We start from the raw sequence: 20,178 nt of genomic DNA on the forward strand, positions 1-20,178 counted from the left end.
TCAAACTTTTTTTATGACTACATGAATGCCAGAATTTCATATCTTGTCATAAATGTTTCTATGGCTATTTTCCAACACGCATCACAGTGAGAAATCTGCCTCAAAGCTGCATTTGTTTATTTTATTGATGTGATTCACATCGCGGCTGCTGCTGCAGCCCACAGCCTCCAACAAGACGATACACAAGACCCTTCTTCATATATAGTCTGGACATCAATTATTGGTTGCTTGGATTCCGACAAGACCTGCTTTTTCACACATATAAGACACAGCCGGAGATGGTCTTTGTCAAACACGTATCCCTCGACTGGAGATTGGCTCAGGCAGCGGTTGTTGTTTCTTTTTTTTTTTTTTCTACTCTGGCCCATAGTACTGTGGGTTTTCATATTCAAACTCAAAATAGAACCAGCCTCTTTACCAAAACAAGCTAAAGTCACATTTTGCTCAAGCATTGTAGGTATGAACTTTCATTGAAGGTTTATGGATTCTCACATCTGGTGTAAATGAAAAAATTGCATTGCAAGGTCAAGAGTGCAAAACTTGTTTTTTTTTTAAAGCCATTCATTTGATTAAGTTGCCATACTTTTGTCTGTGGAGATTATCAGTCATCCAGGTCATGGTAAATTCTTGTCATGGCAACTGAACTTGAATTTGTGGACTTGTTTGTCTACAGACCACCTATTTCCAGTTCAAAGGCGGTTTTGATTGGAAAAAAAACATGGATGCGCCATGGGGTCAAACGTATCCCCCATAGTGGCAAACTTATGCATAGAGGAGGTTGACAGCAAGGCCCTCGCTTCAATCAGGGGGAAACCGCCAACCCACTGGTTCTGGTGTGTAGATGACACATAGGTCAAGATCAAGAAGAATGAGTTAGAAGCGTTCAACGCTCACCTCAGCACGATCAATGCCCACATCAAATTCACAAGGGAGGATGTCACTGCTGACCAACTCCCCTTCTTGGACTGTTGCGTTCACATCCAACAGGGCAGAAGCCTGGACGTCAAGATTTATAGGAAACCAACACACACGGCCAGTATTTACTTTCGACTCACACCACCTCCTTCCTGAGGGTAATCAGAACCCTACACCACCAGGTAAAGCACATCCCATTGACAGCTGAGGACAGCAAGACCGAGATACAACACATTAGAAAAGCCTTGAGGTGCTGTGGCTACTATACTTGGGCCTTCGCCAAATCAGAGACCACAAGACGCAGGAACACAGAACAACACCAATTATTTTTGGTGTTTCAGAGAAACTAGGAAGGGTGTTCAGCAAACACCATTTACTGGTACATTTTAAACCCCACAACACCCTGAAACAAAAAGCAGTGCACCCAAAGGACAAAACACCCACAAGACACAAGATAGAGAATGTGATGTATGTGGTCACTTGCACTGAGGATTGTGACGACGTCTCCATTGGAGACACCAAACAACCTCAGCACGAATGGATGGCCCAACACAGGAGAGCCACCACTTCAGGGCAGGACTCCACGGTCCACATAAACCTGAAGGATAAAGGCCATTCTTCAGAAAGGAGTCAAAGAAGTGATTGTTGTCAAAACAAAAAAAAACATTTCTGAATAGAGGAGGAGCCTCAGACAACATATAACGCCTCACTGGGAACAATTCCAAGACAGACTTGCACACACAGACCAGACCCACCTGCACCTTACAAACAACTAGGAAAGATTCACCACCAGAACGAGCCCCCGGGAACTCCCACATAAACCTCAGTTAATGTGATACAACAGGTTTCACGCCTTTGTTTAGCTTTATTCACAGTCCAGTCCAGGTAATCCCACAAGTTGCTCTTTTGTCCCAGCTAAGACCCCACATTAGCATAAAAGTCCCTTTAGACCTAGTTCAACTCTTACATTTACATAACAAGGCACCATAACCTAGACCCGCCCAAAATCCTGGCGGTTACCGGTATATTTGGAAACTCTCCACAGGTCATTAGAGCTGAAGAAGCCTCTCAGATGAGGGGTGAAATGTCTTCAAATGAAATTCAAGACCAGTTGCCATGACAAGAAGATTTCAACAAGAATTTGCACTACCTTTCATAATTCATAAATGTGATTGGTTGAGTGGCATCGCGTGTAATCATTTATAACACATTCCAGGGACCTGTGAGTTTCCAGGGGCACAAAACCATTGCCATTGTTCGTTTCCTCTCAGCCGCTCACCTCAGGGGTCGCCGCAGCAAATCATCTGGCACCTTCTGCTCTACATCCTCTTCTCTGACACACACCAACTTCATATCCGCTTTCACAACATCCTTAAATCTCCTCTTCAGTCCTCCTGTATAGGCCTCCTGCCTGACAATTCCAACCTAAGCATCCTTCTACCAATATAATATCTGTCACTCCTCTGCACATGGCTAAAACCATCTCAGTCAGACTTAATTTCAAATCATCGAACATCTGCTGTCCCTTCGATGGACTCATTCCTGATCCTATCCATCTCTGTCACTCCAAAAGAGAACCACAACATTTTAAGCTGTTCTTCCTCCAGTTTCCTCTTTTCCTCAGTGCCTCTATTGAAGCTTGTAATTTAAAATGTGTAGGCTAGCAGTCCCAATAGGTGAGAATCTGGATCTAGACTTGTGTTGCACTCCACCAATTAGTTACTTTGGCCCTAATTAGTCCCTGTTGAGGAGGTGCTCACCTTCAGGACTACAGGAAATGTTAATGGGTGGAGTTTGAGGAAACATTGAACACAAGCTGAGGTCTGATCAAATGTGTCCAGGCATAGACACATGAGGCCCCGAGTTTACCCCTGTAAAAGAATGACTTATTTATCTAGCTATCTATTTTTTTATTTATTTGCCTGTTTGTTTTGAAGTTGCATGAACTACTGTGCTCGGCCTCTGACACCACTTTAGCTGTTGGAGAATTACAGACAGAGAAACTATTCAGAAAAGGCCAGTGAAACAAGCTGGAATTATATTAAACCCGTTGACTTTGTTTTTTTTTTTTTTTTTGTCTTTTACTCTTTTTTTTTTTAAGTAATTGGAGTAATCTTTCCAGTAACAGCACATACTTTCCACAACTGTAATTAACAGTATTTTTTTAAATGATGCAAATAGCAATTTCAGTCTAATTTATCAGCCTCAGTTCTCAAAGAACAATCACAATCAATACATCGATGGTGAGCAAAAGAAAATATTTTTTCCAACTGAATGTGCACAAGGAAACTTGCTATAATTAAAGAATTCTTTATATCCCACACAAGTACATGTAGTTGCTTATAGTGCATTAAATTGCATTAAATTATAGGCGCTACATTGTCTTAAATAATTGTTGCAAACAAATAAAATGCCTTCATTTCACAGTACTAGACATTTGCTAATATTTCCTACCTTTCAATTTGTAAAACTAGTGGTAGTACAAGTGCCAACATATGTATATTAAACTATTTGATGGGCCTAGTCAATAATGTTTTTGAACAAGTACAATTTAAAATAGGATGGATGTGGCCCTGCAATTGAGTGGCAACCTGTCCAAGGTTTACTCTGCCTCTTGCTGGATGACAGCTGGGATAGGCTCCAGCATCCCCCGCGAGCCTGAGTGCAGGATAAGCAGTAGTACATGGATGGATTTTATGTAAAACACAACATGTACAAATAATATAGTTCTTACAAACTATGACCCAACTGTTGCAGACAAAACTTTTTTTTTTTTTTTTTGTAGAGAACCAAGCCCAAAATTACTCTGCTTTAGTCCCTTAATGTCTATTAAGTGGTGCAAAAAAAAAAAAAAAAAAAAACCCTAAGATTGAAAAGTGAAATGCTTTTCACTCCACTACTTGTCGATGGTGGTGTGTGTGTGTGTGTGGAGGCTTTTATCTTTAGCTTTGTTTCATTTCCCAATGTACTTCAAACAATGGCAGCTGAAGGAGAGAGGATTGTTTTGAAGTCAAAGCTAATAAATATTGAACAACGTCACGCTTACTGGAAATATTGAAATGCTGAGAATAACTTGGAACAGAGGAGTTACGTCGTGGAAGAGTTTGTAGGGTGTGTATCATATTATATCATGCCATGGCGCATTTCATTCATATCAGTCTGCATCATACTAACAGTCAACAATCATGATGGAAAACATATCATTTTGAAATAAAAGTAAAAAGAAAATACCATCAGGAGGTTGATATGTTGATCATGATGTTTCTAAAAGCAGTTCTTATAAATTGTTTTTACTAACCTGAGGATATTGGAATAACATAATAACAATGTCAAGAAATTACCACAGACTCGTTTATTCAAATTCACATGTTTCTAATTAACTGTATACATTGTAAAAATTATTCAAAAATAATGTGTCCTCTCCTGGGATGTCTTTTTTCCAGAAGAGGCATTACATATTTTGGCCACTTCTGGCAGAGCAGAGAACACTGTGACCTCAACATTTTACAGACAAGGTAAACCCGATGAACAACCTGAGGCACTTCTTCTTAAAACAAAAATCTCCCTAAAAAAAAAACACATGAATGGTTTAAAATGCACCCTTAACAAAGACTGTTTAGCATTAGCCGAAATATTTCAGTTGCAAATCAGAGGCATTTGAATTCAAAACCACTGTTAACAAAGACCATCCTACTCAAGCTCAGTGGAGTCGAGAGCTTCTCTTTACAGCCATGCTTCTCTCAGTGTGATCTGAGCCAAGCCCTCATGTTTTGTGTACCGTTATAATTTTATTGCCGTCCCAATTACCGTACTATTAATTAATATTGTGAATAATTGTCTAATTGCTGTGTTTCCTTAACATAGCATACCTTGATTGAACTGAAAATCTACTCTGGTGTGTTACAGGCTTCAATTCGACATGAATTGAATTAATATAGACTAATGCGGTCTCAAGGGGGCACAAGCCAGTGTTCTCCTTTTGCCCAGATAAATGCAAAGAGTGATATCAGGAAGGGCATTCAACTTACAACTTGTGCCAAAATTAAATATGCAAATCAAAATCGAGGAAGATGATTGGCTGCAGCGACCCCTAAAGGGAGCAGCTAAAAGAAGATGATTGTATTGATAATAGTGACTATCATCACTATTAGTGTTTTATACTAGGTAATGTGAATGGATTTGGGTGTGGGAATAAAAGCTGACATTTTCCCTTTATCTATCCATCTAGCCATCAATTCCCAAACAGAGAATAGTTCGAATCAAAGTGACTTTAAATATTTTTCAATATATTATCCATCACCAGTGGATGAAGCTCTAAAAGTGTCAAATTTATTTTGGGTATATCAGTTTAGCCAACCCCTACCTTTCCAGTATGAGTTTCAGAATTTGCCTTATTGGCCATTATGCATCTCAACAAGTAAATTGGAATAGGACCAGTTTGAAAATCCAAACCCACAATAAGGCAATAAAATCAATTAATTCTATAGGATGATTTAAAATGAAACCAAACTGTAGTATCAGAGGTTGGACACTTTTTGAACCCTTTTTTTTTTTCTTTTTTTAAAATAGCTGTATCTGTTCTGCGGTGCCGAAACTTATATAGTGTGCATGACTGCTCCCTAGTGGCTGAATCTTGTTTACAGCGACATGTATGCTTGGTCAATTGTCGTAGGGTTTACCATAGAACATGATTGTGAGGTCCTTTTACTTCTGATTAGGGGCGAAAAGTATTTGGATCTGACGTGTTGGTGTGTTTTTGGGTGCTTAACTAGCATTTTTACTCACAGATATGAAGATGTTGAGCAGGTTTTCCAGTGTGGGTAGCTGTGGGATGAGCTTCTGTACCACTTTACTGAAAGCCTCAAATATGGAGTGGTCATATATACTGGTTAAATAGAAGCTAGGAAGGAACCAGAAAAGAAGTAAGCCGCAATATGCAGTGATTGATTTAATCCACAAAAGATTGACTGTTTATACAATTCTTTTGAAATGAACTTTAAAACTGTATCTTTGCCATCCCACCTCAAGTGTATCCGCTCCAAGCCTGCATCTACGATATCATCGTTGGAACGCTTGTGAATGTCCCTCTGCTTCTCAATCTTGTGGTCATCGGACAAGCCGTCCACTTTATGGATAAAGACCTCGAAATTGATGTCTGGATTCATTTTGTAGGCACGGGTCACTGTGAGATGAAGCCTGCTAAGAGCTTCCATGTAGTCATCCTGACATGGAAAGAGAAGCTTGTTGAGCGAGAGCATGAATTCTACATCCGTGCACACGATAGCCTTTTTCTCAGTCAAGCTCGGTTATTTTTTTTGTAAGCTGAGATACACAGGTTTCAATTGTTACAAAGTAAGGCTCATCCTTGCTCTTCATATCTTCACCTGTCTACCAATTCAGCCCCATGAAGATGCACAAAAATAGAAAGCTTAAATTCCATTATTTTATTTTAATCTATCAGCTCTACTAAAATCTTTGGTCTAAATGAAATAACTAAATGAGCAATAATAAACAGATTTCTTGGTTGATCCAACCACTTGTGGACCAGCTCAAGGCTCAGTCTAGGGAATTATTATTGAAACTGGAAGGAAATGGGACGACAGGTTCCCCTAATGAAAAAAAAAAACTAATTTCCGCCAAATCCCTGGAATATGAAACTTGAATTGCATGCAAAATCAAGGAGAATAATGATACTTATAATATATCAGCAATCTTGGATAGAATCATCCTTTGGTTGCTTAGAAACATGGAGTGAGTTGTTAGGTACTGAATCCCGGAGACAACAGTAAACTAAATTTCATATTCTCTGCTCATCTGATTTTGAAATGTCTCATTTGCTTTCTTGATCTCTAAGGGGAGCGGATTTCTCGTGGTACCGTGCACCAACTCTTATTTTCTTACAATAATTAGACTGGCCTTTGAAAAATCAAATTATTGTCACTGTTCTGAACAACTGCACGATATTTAAAGTACATTGGAGTGACTCAGATTCAAAGGCCTAATGAAAAAAAGCATTATTATTCAGTTGTGATTCCAGTTTCATTTTGACATGAAAATGATTAATCATATCTAATCCCAGAACTTCATATAGTTTATTCATATTGCTTTGAAATTGTAACTATATTGCAGCAAAAAAAGAAATGATTTTTTTTATATAGTTTTTTGCCTTCTATCAGTTTTTTTTGCAAAAAGACATGAGACAGAGGTGGAGGTCGCGGGGATGAAGACGTTGAGGTTCTCTTTGGGGGTAACAAGGATGGATAGGATCAGGAATGAGTCCATCAGAGGGACAGCACACGTTAGGTGTTTTGGAGAGAAGGTCAGAGGAGCCAGGATGAGATGGTTCAGTCACGTACAGAGGAGGGATATTGAATATATTGGTAGATGGATGCTGGAATTGGAGCTGCCAGGCAAGAGGTCTCAAGGAAGACCAAAGAGAAGATTTATGCACGTGGTGAGAGAAGATATGAAGGTAGTTGGTGTGAGAGAGGAGGATACAGAGAATAGGGTTAGATGGAGAAGGTTGATTCACTGTGGCGACCCCTAAAGGAAAAAGCCAAAAGGAAAAAAAGATAAAGATCTGAATTTTTGCGGAGAATGTGGAATGTTATTCAGACATAACCAGTCAATGAAAGGAAATCTTCCAACTCCGTTGACCTTTCAGACATCTAGCTCACAGTAGGGAATTTTCCGCAACGGGGGTTAAGAGCGTAGGATGCAGGGCATGACCCGAGCACGACACTGCAAAGATGGCAGTGTTTTGTTAACAGCAACCCAGCCCAAAGTTCCTCAGTCATTAAGTAGACATTTTTGATGTCATCCCTTGTACAAAAGGCATCTATTCAGTGGCGCAATTCATCTCTAATTCCATTTGCTACACATTAACAAAAGATAACTGACTTTTAAACAATAGCCTTACCTGTGAATCAATGACAAAAATCAGGGCTCCGGTGCCTCTGAAGATCATCTCGTAGTCAAAGGTGGGGTCGAAGAAGTCTATCTGGCCCGGGAAGTCCCAGATCTGAAAGCTGACGAACGAGCTGCTGGAAACGTCTTCCCTGCAGATCCTGTTGGTGCTCTCCAGGAATAGCGTCTCGTTTGGGGACATTTTATGGAAAACCACCTTCTGGATGGATGACTTCCCACTCCTGCGGAGGCCCATCAACAGGATGCGAGGTTTGACCTCTCCATTGAGAGACTTACCAAGGCCCAATACTACACAGCATCAAAGGGAAAGAGGCACATCTAGGGAGTTGCCCATAACAATTGTAATGTATTTTACAGGTCAGGAGCTGTTTCCATTATGTAAGTAGTGTACAAATTGGATGGAAAAGTAAATGCTGGAAAGGGGAGGTGAAAGGGATAGCAACATGGGAATGCAGTATTTTACTAAAAAACTTGAGGTTTGCTAAAGGTCTTTGACGAGAGTTACGGCAAACTTTGCATATGGGAAACAAAAAAGCTCGTAAGTAGCATTGGTGGGAATATCTAATGAATAGTTTGAGGTAGTTCCATGAAATGGGGCCTCTGATGCAGTTCTGTAATGGACATGAAATGGTAATGGGCCGATACACAACTGTTTTAACCCCCACCACTGAGTTTATAAAGATCCTGTTGACTTGGGGTTGAATTTGATATAAATGAATTATAAGTATGAATACTTATAATTCAACATCAACATACATCATCAAAATAAGCCTTGCTATTTTTCTTCATCCTTAAAACAAGCCTTAGTATAAAAACAAATTTTACTCCTTGATGATTCTGCAAACTCTGGGCAAATAGTTTGGTAAAAAACAAAACAAAACAACGCTTTGTGGATGCAATTCATGTTATTTCACTTAGGTAATTTATTCGTTTGCCTCCTTTGAGGACTTGGCCACACCCAAGTGTGTGTGATCCGTTTGCCTCCAGGGTAAGCATCACACTCTGCACACACACACATATTTATTTACAAATTTAAAAATATAGTCTTGGAAAATGAACCGTGTGTGTGACAGAGCTTGTGTGTCAGAGTATTTATTACTGATACAAGGAAGGCCGCGCCAAAGTTACTTTCGGGTGACGTCATAGCACGCCACACCGATGTCTTTACTGGGGGTCGAGTATTTGTTTTTTAAATGACAGAAAATGTAAAAAAAAAAAAAGAAATTAACAAAACAAACCAAGAGTTCCCGAAATCTACTTTATTTATGTGCTTTGTTTTTGTTTTTTTGTTGTTTTTTTTGTGCTGCAGTCGAGTGTAACAGCAAGGGGGAACTGAAAGCAGTAGAGAAGTCCCGAACATCTGACCTTCCGGCGGGAGAAACACCGCCTACCTCCTTCGTCTAACTCCGCTCCGGAAAACGCCTCCAGGTCGTCTTCGTCGTCGTCGTCGTCGAAGTAAACCATGGAGGGGTCTTCCTCATCGTCACAGCTCATCCTGCTCTTTAGTTTCTTTTCGTAGTTTTGCTGCGCGTCCACCTCGACCTCCCTGTCAGCTGATCTGAGAGAGCCATGCTGCTGAAATGTCACCCCGCCCCCCGGGCAGTGCGCGGTCCTGGTTCTTATATAGAAGTAGTATCCGGTGACGTCATCAATAATTAACTATAATCAGGCGAATTATGGAGCATGAACACACACATTGACTATTTTTGTTTTGTTTTTTTGTTACTATTTATTTAAAATTTAGTGATAAACAGAGTTTATTATTTTAGTTCATTAACGAGGAATAATATAAGTGTGATTAATAATATGTGGTGGATGTTTATTATCTCAATTCAGTGAATTCAGAGTTGTCAGATGGCAGCCACTGGGTTTATCGATTAGAATTCAGGAAAAAAAAGAGAAGGCGGTGTGTCATTCACATCATTACATTCCCGTTAATATTAGGAATATTAGACATGTCAAAATTAAAATATGAGTCATCATCCTGTGAAAACATAAGTCAACTACCAAGACAAACGCGTTTTTAAATTACCTGTTTTGACTGGTGAAACAAAATGACCAGCAGATGGCGATAATAAAGCTTCATTTGAGATTGGCCAGCATACATAGATAGATAGATAGATAGATAGATAGATAGATAGATAGATAGATAGATAGATAGATAGATAGATAGATAGATAGATAGATAGATAGATAGATAGATAGATAGATAGATAGATAGATACAAACAAACACACTTACAAGATGTAACAATATTGTACATACAGAATGAGATAGATATATATACATATGAACACAAACATACATATATATATATATATATATATATACATACATATATACATATATATATATATATATATATATAGTAGCAAGTCACGAATATTGGGGTTTTTGTTGATGCTAGTTTCTGTGTGATTTTGGGGTTGCTGGGAATTTTGTGGGTGGTACAGGGAATTCTGTTTTTTTTTTTTTTTACCTGGAATTTAGCAGGAACAGTAAAACAGTAATTTGTGGCCAACAACAGCTATTTCTTATTAAATGGACATTTTACCGTCAACCAGGTGTTGACGGTAAACACCACAATGCTACAATATATGTATACGCACACATACACTATATGGTGTATATGGTGGAGCAGTGGTTAGCATTTTGGCCTTATATCACATAGGACCCTGGTTTGATCCTAACAAGGGGACTTCTGTGCGGAGTTTCCATAGTCTCCGTGTTTGCATGGGTTTCCTCCCACAATCAAAAAACATGCAGCAGGTTAATTGGAAAAAATTGGGAAAATTGCCCCGAGTGAGTAAATGGTTGTTGCAGTATTTCCTATTGATCATAACAGCTTTCAACAGTGTCAAAATGAAAAAAATTAAACCATCAAATGTGACAAATCAAATCATCCGAAGTAGGCCAGATGTGTTGAGGGACCTTAAAGAGCATCAAACTCATGTCAAATAAATCCATGGAGGTGGATGGGACCCGGCGACACTAATGGCCTTATTTTTTGAAATGAGAAACCACAGTTTATGGCATATGTGTGGGTAATAATCAAAAAGGGGTCGAGGAAGAGACAGAAAGAAAAAATATCACTTACATCTTAGGGTTTATACCATAAATGATGGAAAAAAAAAGATGGCGTAGTCTCAGCTATCTCCACCTGCATGGATATAACCAAAGTCTTTGGTTTTATTTATTTATCTCAGTATGTTGCTGCCATTAGTTTCTGTTTTTAACTTTTCACTTTTCTACTGCAAATTACATTCAGTTATTTCAACACATTGAAAATATTTTTTGCTTTTATTTTCTCAGATTTCAGATAATTTACAGTAATACAGCTACCGTTTCATCAAGTTTCTGCCTTCAGAATCCAGTAACACAAAAGCTCAGATTAAAATGACGAGTAACTTTACCAGTAGAGCAGAGATTTCATTAGGGTTTCCTGAGCCTAATCCTAGTATAATGCTTTCAGAAAGATTCACCAAAGACGCGTATGTACACGTGCGTCTGCGTGGTTGTGTGTTTGTGTGCGTGCGTAATAGATTTAAGCATGCCATTACATTACACCGATGAACTCGGTCCACTGATGACCTCTCATTGTAATATCACGTCACAGATGAACCTTTTTACATGGTATCAAGGGACGGAGGGTTAAAGTATTAGCTAGGTGTGGGCCTGTCTTTAACTCCCGGTCTCTCTCTCTAAGCTGAAAGGCACTACAACATCTGTCATCCTCTCTGCACATTTCCACAGATTGAGTATTTAGCCTTCTGTTGTTGTTGCAGCATCATCCTCTTATGCGCCACAAACACAGCTAGCTACCCTTCACAAGGGTTTTTTTTTTGGTTTCTTTTTGGATGCTCTCTTTTGGCTACAAGATAGGTTAAAAGACTGCGGGATCTATGGAGGAGAAGGTACAAGTCGTGTGCTCTGTAATTATTTCATTATTTGTGACAAAAATTCAAGTCATTCTGTGTTTAGTAAAGATTACCTATGGGAGAATATACTCAAATATGCAAATATATAAATGTAACATTTAGTTAGTTTTAGGGTGAGAGTTCACTGATTTGACTTTCTTTGCTTTCTTGTGATCTTCATCTCACATAAAGCTCTCCCAAAAAACTGTTAATATGAACTGATGATTCTTTCAGCATCAAGTTGAAAATGTGTTAATTTTTGTATGTTAAGAACAGGGATTCTGTTATCCCTCAAATGAATACAGTATCTTTTTATGACAAGCTCTTTTTACCTGCCTTTGTGCAGGTTAAAGAGTCTTTCCAATGAAGTAATAGGTTCCTCCTGTCCTTCCATCATCATCAGGTAACAGGCCATCAGACAGCTTTGCATCAAGCAGCCATGACAGGAAATAGCCACGCTGTAGCAGCTCTTATTCAAGGAGGCTGTGCCTTGGATCTCCAGGACAAGGTAAGAGGTGGATGATTGACATGACCCATCTGTGGGCTGTTAACAATACGTTTGACTATTTGTATCACTCTCTAAGGATGGCAACACTGCTCTGCATGAAGTATCCTGGCATGGGTTCACTGAGTGTGTCAAGTTACTGGTCAAAGCTGAAGCTGATGTCAACATCCAGAACAAGGTAGGACCCCTAATTGGATATTCAAGACAACTCATGCAAAATCAGTCATAATGTCTGGTCATAAATGAGATTAGTCAATGCAGATAAGTATGATGATTTTTTTTTTTTTATCAAATCAAGCACAAACTTGTCCCCTTCACAAATAATAATGTTTAATGCAGGCAGGGAACACAGCACTTCATCTAGCCAGTCAGAACGCACACGCACAATCTACACGTCTTCTGCTGCTCAGAGGATCCACACCGGACACCAAGAACATTGTGAGACCCCCAGATCCTAAGCCTGCTGTCCTCAATATCCCTCAGCTCCCTCTGTTTTCCTGGTGACAACGTAGACTGTGTTTGGGTTTTAGGCAGGTGACACCAGTTTGCATGTGGCTGCACGTTACAACAACGTGACCATTATGAAAATCCTGCTTGGTTCTCTGTGCTCAGTGACAGCAAGAAACCAGGTACAGGTTGTCCTCAATATGTCTCAGGCACCTCTAACCTTGGATGTTGTATATTGTTTTCTTCCTTTTTCAAGGATAGATATGCTTTTTAATTTGATATAAATAACTTTGCAAAAGACTTATATATAACACTAACAAGTTTGAGCAGACAGTTAAAAATACTTCTTCAGTTTTATGTACATGCAGGTTATTACATGTGATTTCCTGTCCTGCTGTGCATGAAATGATTTAAAAGTCCCATTGAAACACATACATCTTTGCATGTGTCTCTTTGCAGAGGGGGGACACAGCTCTGCATGTGGCTGCTGCTCTGAACCATAAGAAGTCAGTTCAGCTCTTACTGAAGGCTGGGACAGATGGCACTATCAGAAATAATGTAAGGTCTAACTTGAACAAACTGCTTTATCTTGTCCAAAAAAAAACACAGCAAAGTCAGATGCTGATAGTTTGGCATAAATCTTCAGTCAACATGATTTTTTTATGTTCATCTAACTAACTTATGACATCTTCAGAAACTAATTCAACACGTCAGCAAGATGTAGAGTAAACGCTAGTGTGGAGGCAGCAGGGATGTGATGGACGCAACAGCAGTGACAGCAGTGGTGGGAAAGTTGAAGGATTTTTTTTTTCTTTTTAGAAAGCTGATGATTTCTTGTGTCCCTGCTGTCTGCCGCAGCATCTGCAAAGTGACAAAAGAATTGTCAATGGCATTTATTGTCACGCTTACCTTATAGCTCCCCACATTCTTAGATGCCTCGAAGAGCTTTTCTCCCCACTGGCATGCAGGAAAGAATGTAGCCCATACAGTTTTATTACATCTGGCTGTGCTGTCACAATGAATAACTCAAGTTATCGGCAAAACTGGTGACAGTCATTGATTAATCTTCAGTTTAGTTCTTTTGAACTGAAGTAGGCTCTTAGCCAAAAGATCAAACATTCCTTGAGAAATATAGCAAGGTCAGCTACCAGACATAGACTTGTCAATAAGCACTCTAGTCTGGGTGACTGAGAATCTATATAAATCCTATTTGAAAGCAACAGGCGACGTGACTCTGTAGGGCACTGCCTTTTGTCTGAACCTCTGGAACTGAAAATATCTATTTTTTTAATGTCGTTAATCACAGCTGTTACCAACTACCTTCACATCATGTTAGAATAACTACCATAAAATTTGATGACTAGAACATAAACCTCACTTGATTTTCTTGAAATAAATGGCCATCACATCTAGGACAATAATTACAAATATAATGGTCATAAACAGAAAAAACTATAAATAAAATCAAAATTTGCATACCATCCATTCATTCAACCATCTTCCCCTGCTTATCCGAAGTCAGGCCGCTTTTTTCTCTACACCTTGTAAATCAAGAACCAGAAAGAGATAATCTGTGTGTTTAATTACATTTACTGTTCAGTCTTATGATAAATATACTCATGTTACATTTTTCAAGTAGATCAAGAACTGACACTCTCTATATGTCAAAAGGATTAATATTACCTACCAATTTATTTTGGCTGTCATCATGTTTCATTGCTGATTATTCTGAAACTTTACACTCCAGTGAGGAGTACTACTAAGCACCCTTACAGTGGTATAAAATATATAATTTTGGTTTTGCTTTAGTTCATGAAATGAAATGTTTTGTATCTGTTCCACATTATGCTTGTGTTGAATCTCAGGCAGGTAAAACAGCCCTTGACCAGGCAAGAGACAACAACCATAAGGACATGGCGCTCCTCCTAGCCAGAGCTCCTCAGGTTTGTGTCTATTTGGCATATTAATTCCACATTTAATTCAGTAAGAATGTTCCATTACATGTGCAATAATGTCCAAACCTTTTTTGATCTATTTGCAAGCATTTTAATGAAAGTATTCATTTTAATTGCATTTACAAAATTCAGCTTTTTCTTTGATTTTGATCACAGGTTCACCGCTTCATAAGAGGAAGAACTATAGTAAAAAAAAGAGAGGGGCTGACTGCTGGACGAAGGTCCAATTCAGACACAAGAATGGAAATGGAACCAACCCAAGTAAGACACTATTAACATGACAGAACGATAGACAGCAGCTTTCCGCAAAACTTTCACAAGTATTTAAATTAGAAATAACAAAAGTAAGTAGCGCAGACAATGAGTTGTTTTAATGCTGTTTATCTCTTTTAGACAAATTAATATAAGACTCGGTGGCGTTAACCACTGTGCCACCGAGCCGCCTGAAAATTGAATCGTATTCAGTAAAATGCTCATAATCAGAGATAATATGATTAGCATTTCCAATTGTTTTTAAACGAGTCAGTTGCTTGAAAGAATTTGTTCCAACGGACTGTGTATCAAATTTAGGACGGCAGTTCTTTGGTGGTTAAAAACCACAGTAATGACCAAGTGGAGACCAGAGAACACAAGATTGTTTCCTCCACCCAGAGGCAGCAGCTGGATCTTCACAAGACCCCAGCTACCCCCGGCAGCCCCTATACCCACCGGAGGAGGAAGGTCAAACAGAAGGTGCATCAGTGGTTGTGTGCAGCTGTGTAATAAATGTTGTTGCTGTAAATTCATAATCTTTTTTTAGTCCAATTTTACACTATCAAAGTATACGCTTGGCTAAATCTATCAAAGATCTAAATTGCAGGAATGACAGTTTTCACTTCAAGGAAGTCAGGGAATTGAACAAACTGGATAACAAAATTGACTTATTTTAAGAAGAACCTGGTTGAGAAAGTTTACAGAATGTCAAATATAAGCTGAATGATGCTGAATTCAGGTGAGCTCTTCATTTATTTCTTCATTTATTTTTTTTACAGGCTGTCCAAATGAAGAAGGAACTACTCTGGGCTGATAAATATGATGATATATCCCCCCCGAATGGAAACACCTACCAGCTTTACACTCTATACCGCGACAAGGATGGAAACATTCGCCAGGTTAGTCAGACAAGACAGGCAGAGCTCCATAACAAATAATATGAGTGTTATAACCTTGGCGCTTCAACTTGTTCGAACACACTTGCACACTGCAGAAGCTTCTGCGCTCAGTATAGTTTGTTTACCACAAGTAATTTCTGTAGGCACCTGCCAAGGGCTGCCCCTGCAAACCAATGATCAGTAAGCTGGATGGGCAGCTGAAAGCCACACAAGAGGAGATGAGGCTGCACATCCTCAACATGCAACAGCAGGTGGACATCAGGCTGGACAGAATAGATCGCCGGAACAGACACCAGGTCTGTGTCCCCCTGATACACGTTACATTCACTTTCAGTTGGTAGGAATCCACCAACCTGTGACAAACTGCTATGTCTGTCAACACCAGTGTTAACATGCACATAAACAAATTCAACCACAGGTTTAAGTTTAAATTTAAAAAATGAAGAGGCGTTGGTCAAGACAGAATCCTGTTGAGTTAAGTGCCCTTAATCCTGTGAAGTCTCATCACTTTTGTTTGAAAAATCTTAGAAGCAGGAGAGTTAAGTTCCAAGTTAGCAATCCCTTGTAAAAGTAAAGATGACTTTTTTTGAAGGCCACTGTGTTTGCAGAGAAGGAGATTGGTGGATGATGTGATAGAGGACATGACGTTAGTTGGAGTAAAACAAGAGGATGAAGACGATAGGGTTAGATAGAGACAGATGATTTTCTGTGGTGACCGCTGAAATGAGCAGCCGAAAAATGCAGAAGAAATGTAAGAAAGAGGAAAGAAGAAAAATATGCCCTTCTCCTCAACATAAAATTGTTGTTTGTTTTTCACTAATCAAAGTCCAGAAGCCCAAAGATGGCTACTTATTGCTTGATTCCTGTTATTATGTTTTGACAGGTGAAAATGTTGGACATGATTAATCAAGAAAGAGCAGCAGCTCAGAGAAAGAACATGATGTACATGATCCAGCAGGCAGTTGCTCAGGGTCGAGAGGAAGCCATGATTACACAGGTATCAAAATTACAGACAAAACCATGTCATTTGAGATGCAATGTTTAAATGTCCAAAAACTGATGAGATTTTAGACTACAAGACTAGAATAAAGAATAAATAGGTATAATGGAATATGCACAAATCTGTGGGAAGTTACAGAAAATTAACCAAGTATGGTATACTCAGTGTGAGAAATTGTTTTTCGTGTGTGTGTGTGTGGGTGTGTGTGCTGCAGGCAGCGTTGAATCGGGACTTGAAGAGGTGGTGCATGGCCCACATCCACATTCCAGCCAAAGGCCAGTATCATACACTTTTCCCCTCGTCCTCTGTTGAGCACTCTGTGGACGACTCAGACCAGGAGTCCCACCCACTCCTCTCCATGGTATCTGGAGAAAGCGGCACCTCACTGGCTACGTATGTCAACATTCTTCCGTCTACCTCTCACCAAAGTCTTCCTGAGCTTAAGCAGGAGCCGAGCAGGAGTAGGTCGTACTTTGAGATGAAGGTGGACAGGTCACCAGGTTTGTATGTAGAACCTCAAACAAGACTTAAAGGCTATATTCAATTCAGTTTGATAGTTGAAATAACAATAATAATCAGTAATAGTACCTCTTTTCCGTTACATTCATTTGTGGGAAATCTAAAATGTAAGACAACAATTTAAAGTAGCCTGGAATAGCATCCCGTATCCAACTAGACAACAAAATCCAAGAGAAATATACATATATCTATGATTTTATGCAAATAATGGCTAAGATCCCAAAGGTTAATTTACATTCCTAAACATTTTTGTCACAAAACCATTTTTTTTATATGCACAATTGATAACCCTATATAAAAAAAAGTTTGGTAGTTTTTTTTGTTGTTGTTGTTTTTCCCCATGTATCATATTCAAATCAAACAAAAATGTCTCTAAAGTGAAATCACACAATAAATAAGTATATCTGTTTTTACCGGTAATTCAATGACATCCCAACACTACATTTGCAGGACATAGTCCTGGCTATTCATTTCTTTTCCATTTCACTTGGGTTTTCTGATCATTACTTTTAAAGCCCTCTGATGTATTCACTTCGGAGTGCTTCGATGAACTGCTATCCTTTTACCAAGAAACTTGGGGTCAGGAAACGGCTGGCTGTGCCGTTCTCTCTGTTAAATGTATCAATATATAAGTATATCAATATTTTCGCTGTGAACAATTAAAAACACAGATTAGAAACAGAACCCCCTTCTTCATTACTGTCCAGTAAGCGTTTCTGTTTGTTTCCAAATTTCTCCCCTGGCAGATGACTATGAGAACACGGCACTGCTTTCACTATCTTCCCAACGCTCTAATGCCCCTTGCTGGCAGAACAATGCCACAGCAGCATTGGTGCCGCTGAGTGGGGGGGGTTTCTCCAGCAGCAGCAGCCACTCTAGCCTGAGTGACCAAGGAGCTTTGAGGAGCCAAAATGTTGGGGAGCTAATGGCAAACAGACAAACCAGGAAGGACGCCAACCACAGCAGAACACTGGAATTCTTCATCGACCGCCCAGCTGAGCCTTCATTTAGCCAGGAGAGAAACAACCTGCATGCTATGGAGGTGTGGCTTTCAAAGATTTTACAGTAAAAAGCACTAAGAAAGCAAAGATGCAGTGTCTCTTCAACATGTATTTTATATGCAATTTATTAATAACCATTCAAAGGGTTCTCAAATGGCATTTTACAGCCAAACTTGAACAATGTTTTTTTTTTTCTGTTTTTTTTTCAATGAAGTTCTGAGTCGTTTTTCCAATTTGCGAAAAGTGAGGCAGTTGCAAATGTACACAAAATATTTTCTTGTGACTTTGTTATTGAGCAAATCTTTGAGAAAATCATGAATGAGAAAATCACAAAAATAAGGAAAGAATGAGAGAAAAAGAAAAAAAAAAATTTTGGGTGGTTTGGGTGAGTCATTACCTTTTCCTTGTTTATTTTCTGTCAGGTGACTCAGCGGTTCTTTGAGTGCGTGTCGCTTCAGTTGGAACGCTGGTACGAAAGGAAGGTCTCAGAAGTGGAGGAGAAGACAGCTCTGAGAGTTGAGCAGGACAGGGAGGGGCTGCTGCAGCAGATCGGGATGCTGGAGGAGGAAATTGAGAAGTTAAGAGTCACTAAGAATAAAGAAAACTGATTTGGCAGCTATTCATCTTGGAAACTCGAGACTCGCTAAACATTTTCTCTGAAGTTTAGAATTTACAGCTACCAACTGATGCTGCTGCACACTTTTCAAGATCTATAAAGATCTTTTCAAATGCTAACATAGACTGTGATATACTTTCTAGCCAGTCCATACATTCGCTTGATTATGTGTTAATGCCTCTTCCAAACTCATTTGTACTTATTGGCATTAGTATTATTGAATTGAAGTATTGAAGTATTATCAATTGAAGTATTATTCAATGTGTTTTATCAATCTGAAGAAAGCAATCAAAGTAAGTGAAATATATCCATTCAAAGCCTAATTTGGTTGAGACAAGATACTCAGGATGATTAACAGAAACAATTAAAGGGGGGGTATTTTAAAGCTCCCCCCCTCCTTTGCTCCCTTTGTAATTTTCTTATAAATAGGTGAGAGAGAAAAGTTAAGTATGGGAGCTAACACCTTTCACCTGTACACTCAAAACAGTTTTTGTGTTATTTTTCAATCCCTTGGTGCATAGGGAAATATAGTGGAAAATACTGGCAGTAATTGGTGCAGTTTCATATATACATATGTATATATATACATTGTGTATTCTGTATATATAAGTGTGCGTGTGATAGTGCTATACATTTATCGTGCAATGTTTCCAGCAACACCCAAAGGATCTTTTCCAACTTTTGCAGATAACGGCATCATTAATTAGACTGACACGGCTGTTTTCACCTCAATCGATAGACCACATACATTGCATGTTTTGCATTCCCTCTTATGTAACAGTATTCATCTGCATTGTCCCTATTGAATGGCAGCAGTTCGCACACAACCACCATGACCAGCATGTGGTTGAGTCTCGGCCTCTGCGCATTGTCAACAAACAAATAGACATATTGGACAGAGTCCCGCCCCCCTCCTGCTTAGATGTCTGGGCGGAGCTCCTGGTTGTGTAACCCAATGATCCTGGTGTGACATCTGGCTTTTGGCCGCAGCGAACACAGCTGCAGATTCTGAAGGGAAAATCTAATCGATGCTCCATTGACTCTGTCAGTGTGTGATGGAAACCTAATTAAAGGCCCTCCGGGCACAACTGGTCATTTTATGCAGCTGAGCACCAGGGCTCTCAGATCAAGCCAGTAATATGTACCATTGCTTCTATCTAAGGGGGGCGGGGGGCGGCGGGTCCCGCTGAGAGGGACGAGGTCAGCATTCAATATGTTCAACTCA

General features: G+C 39.3%; 2 protein-coding genes across 4 annotated transcripts in view; one reads left to right on the plus strand and one right to left on the minus strand.

Moving 5' to 3' along the window:
• Positions 1 to 9,652, minus strand: part of rragd (ras-related GTP binding D) — a 39,629-nt gene extending 29,977 nt beyond the window's left edge. Inside the window, exons 1-4 of one of the 3 annotated variants that reach the window (XM_086160891.1) lie at positions 9,234 to 9,652; positions 7,835 to 8,130; positions 5,938 to 6,137; positions 5,701 to 5,815 (exon numbers count right to left, since the gene is read on the minus strand). In XM_086160891.1, coding sequence (XP_086017017.1) covers positions 5,701 to 5,815; positions 5,938 to 6,137; positions 7,835 to 8,130; positions 9,234 to 9,336 — 714 coding nt within the window. In that variant the 5' untranslated portion in view covers positions 9,337 to 9,652. The remainder of the gene's footprint in view (positions 1 to 5,700; positions 5,816 to 5,937; positions 6,138 to 7,834; positions 8,131 to 9,233) is intronic. The other 2 variants (XM_086160889.1, XM_086160890.1) reach the window with 2 other exon arrangements.
• Positions 9,653 to 11,636: 1,984 nt separating this feature from the next.
• Positions 11,637 to 19,904, plus strand: ankrd6a (ankyrin repeat domain 6a). Its single transcript, XM_086161103.1, has 16 exons — positions 11,637 to 11,756; positions 12,163 to 12,267; positions 12,344 to 12,442; positions 12,604 to 12,702; positions 12,795 to 12,893; positions 13,171 to 13,269; positions 14,577 to 14,654; positions 14,823 to 14,927; positions 15,237 to 15,398; positions 15,698 to 15,817; positions 15,961 to 16,113; positions 16,701 to 16,814; positions 17,032 to 17,317; positions 18,083 to 18,378; positions 18,760 to 18,921; positions 19,767 to 19,904. Exons 1-16 carry the CDS (start codon positions 11,745 to 11,747, stop codon positions 19,902 to 19,904), a joined length of 2,127 nt encoding a protein of 708 aa, XP_086017229.1. The 5' UTR covers positions 11,637 to 11,744.
• The last annotated feature ends 274 nt before the right edge of the window (positions 19,905 to 20,178 follow it).

Source organism: Fistularia commersonii, chromosome 15 (assembly GCF_037954325.1).
Source record: "Fistularia commersonii isolate RoL2024-O1a breed Wild chromosome 15, RoL_Fcom_v1.0, whole genome shotgun sequence".
Classification (NCBI taxonomy): Eukaryota; Metazoa; Chordata; class Actinopteri; order Syngnathiformes; family Fistulariidae; genus Fistularia; species Fistularia commersonii.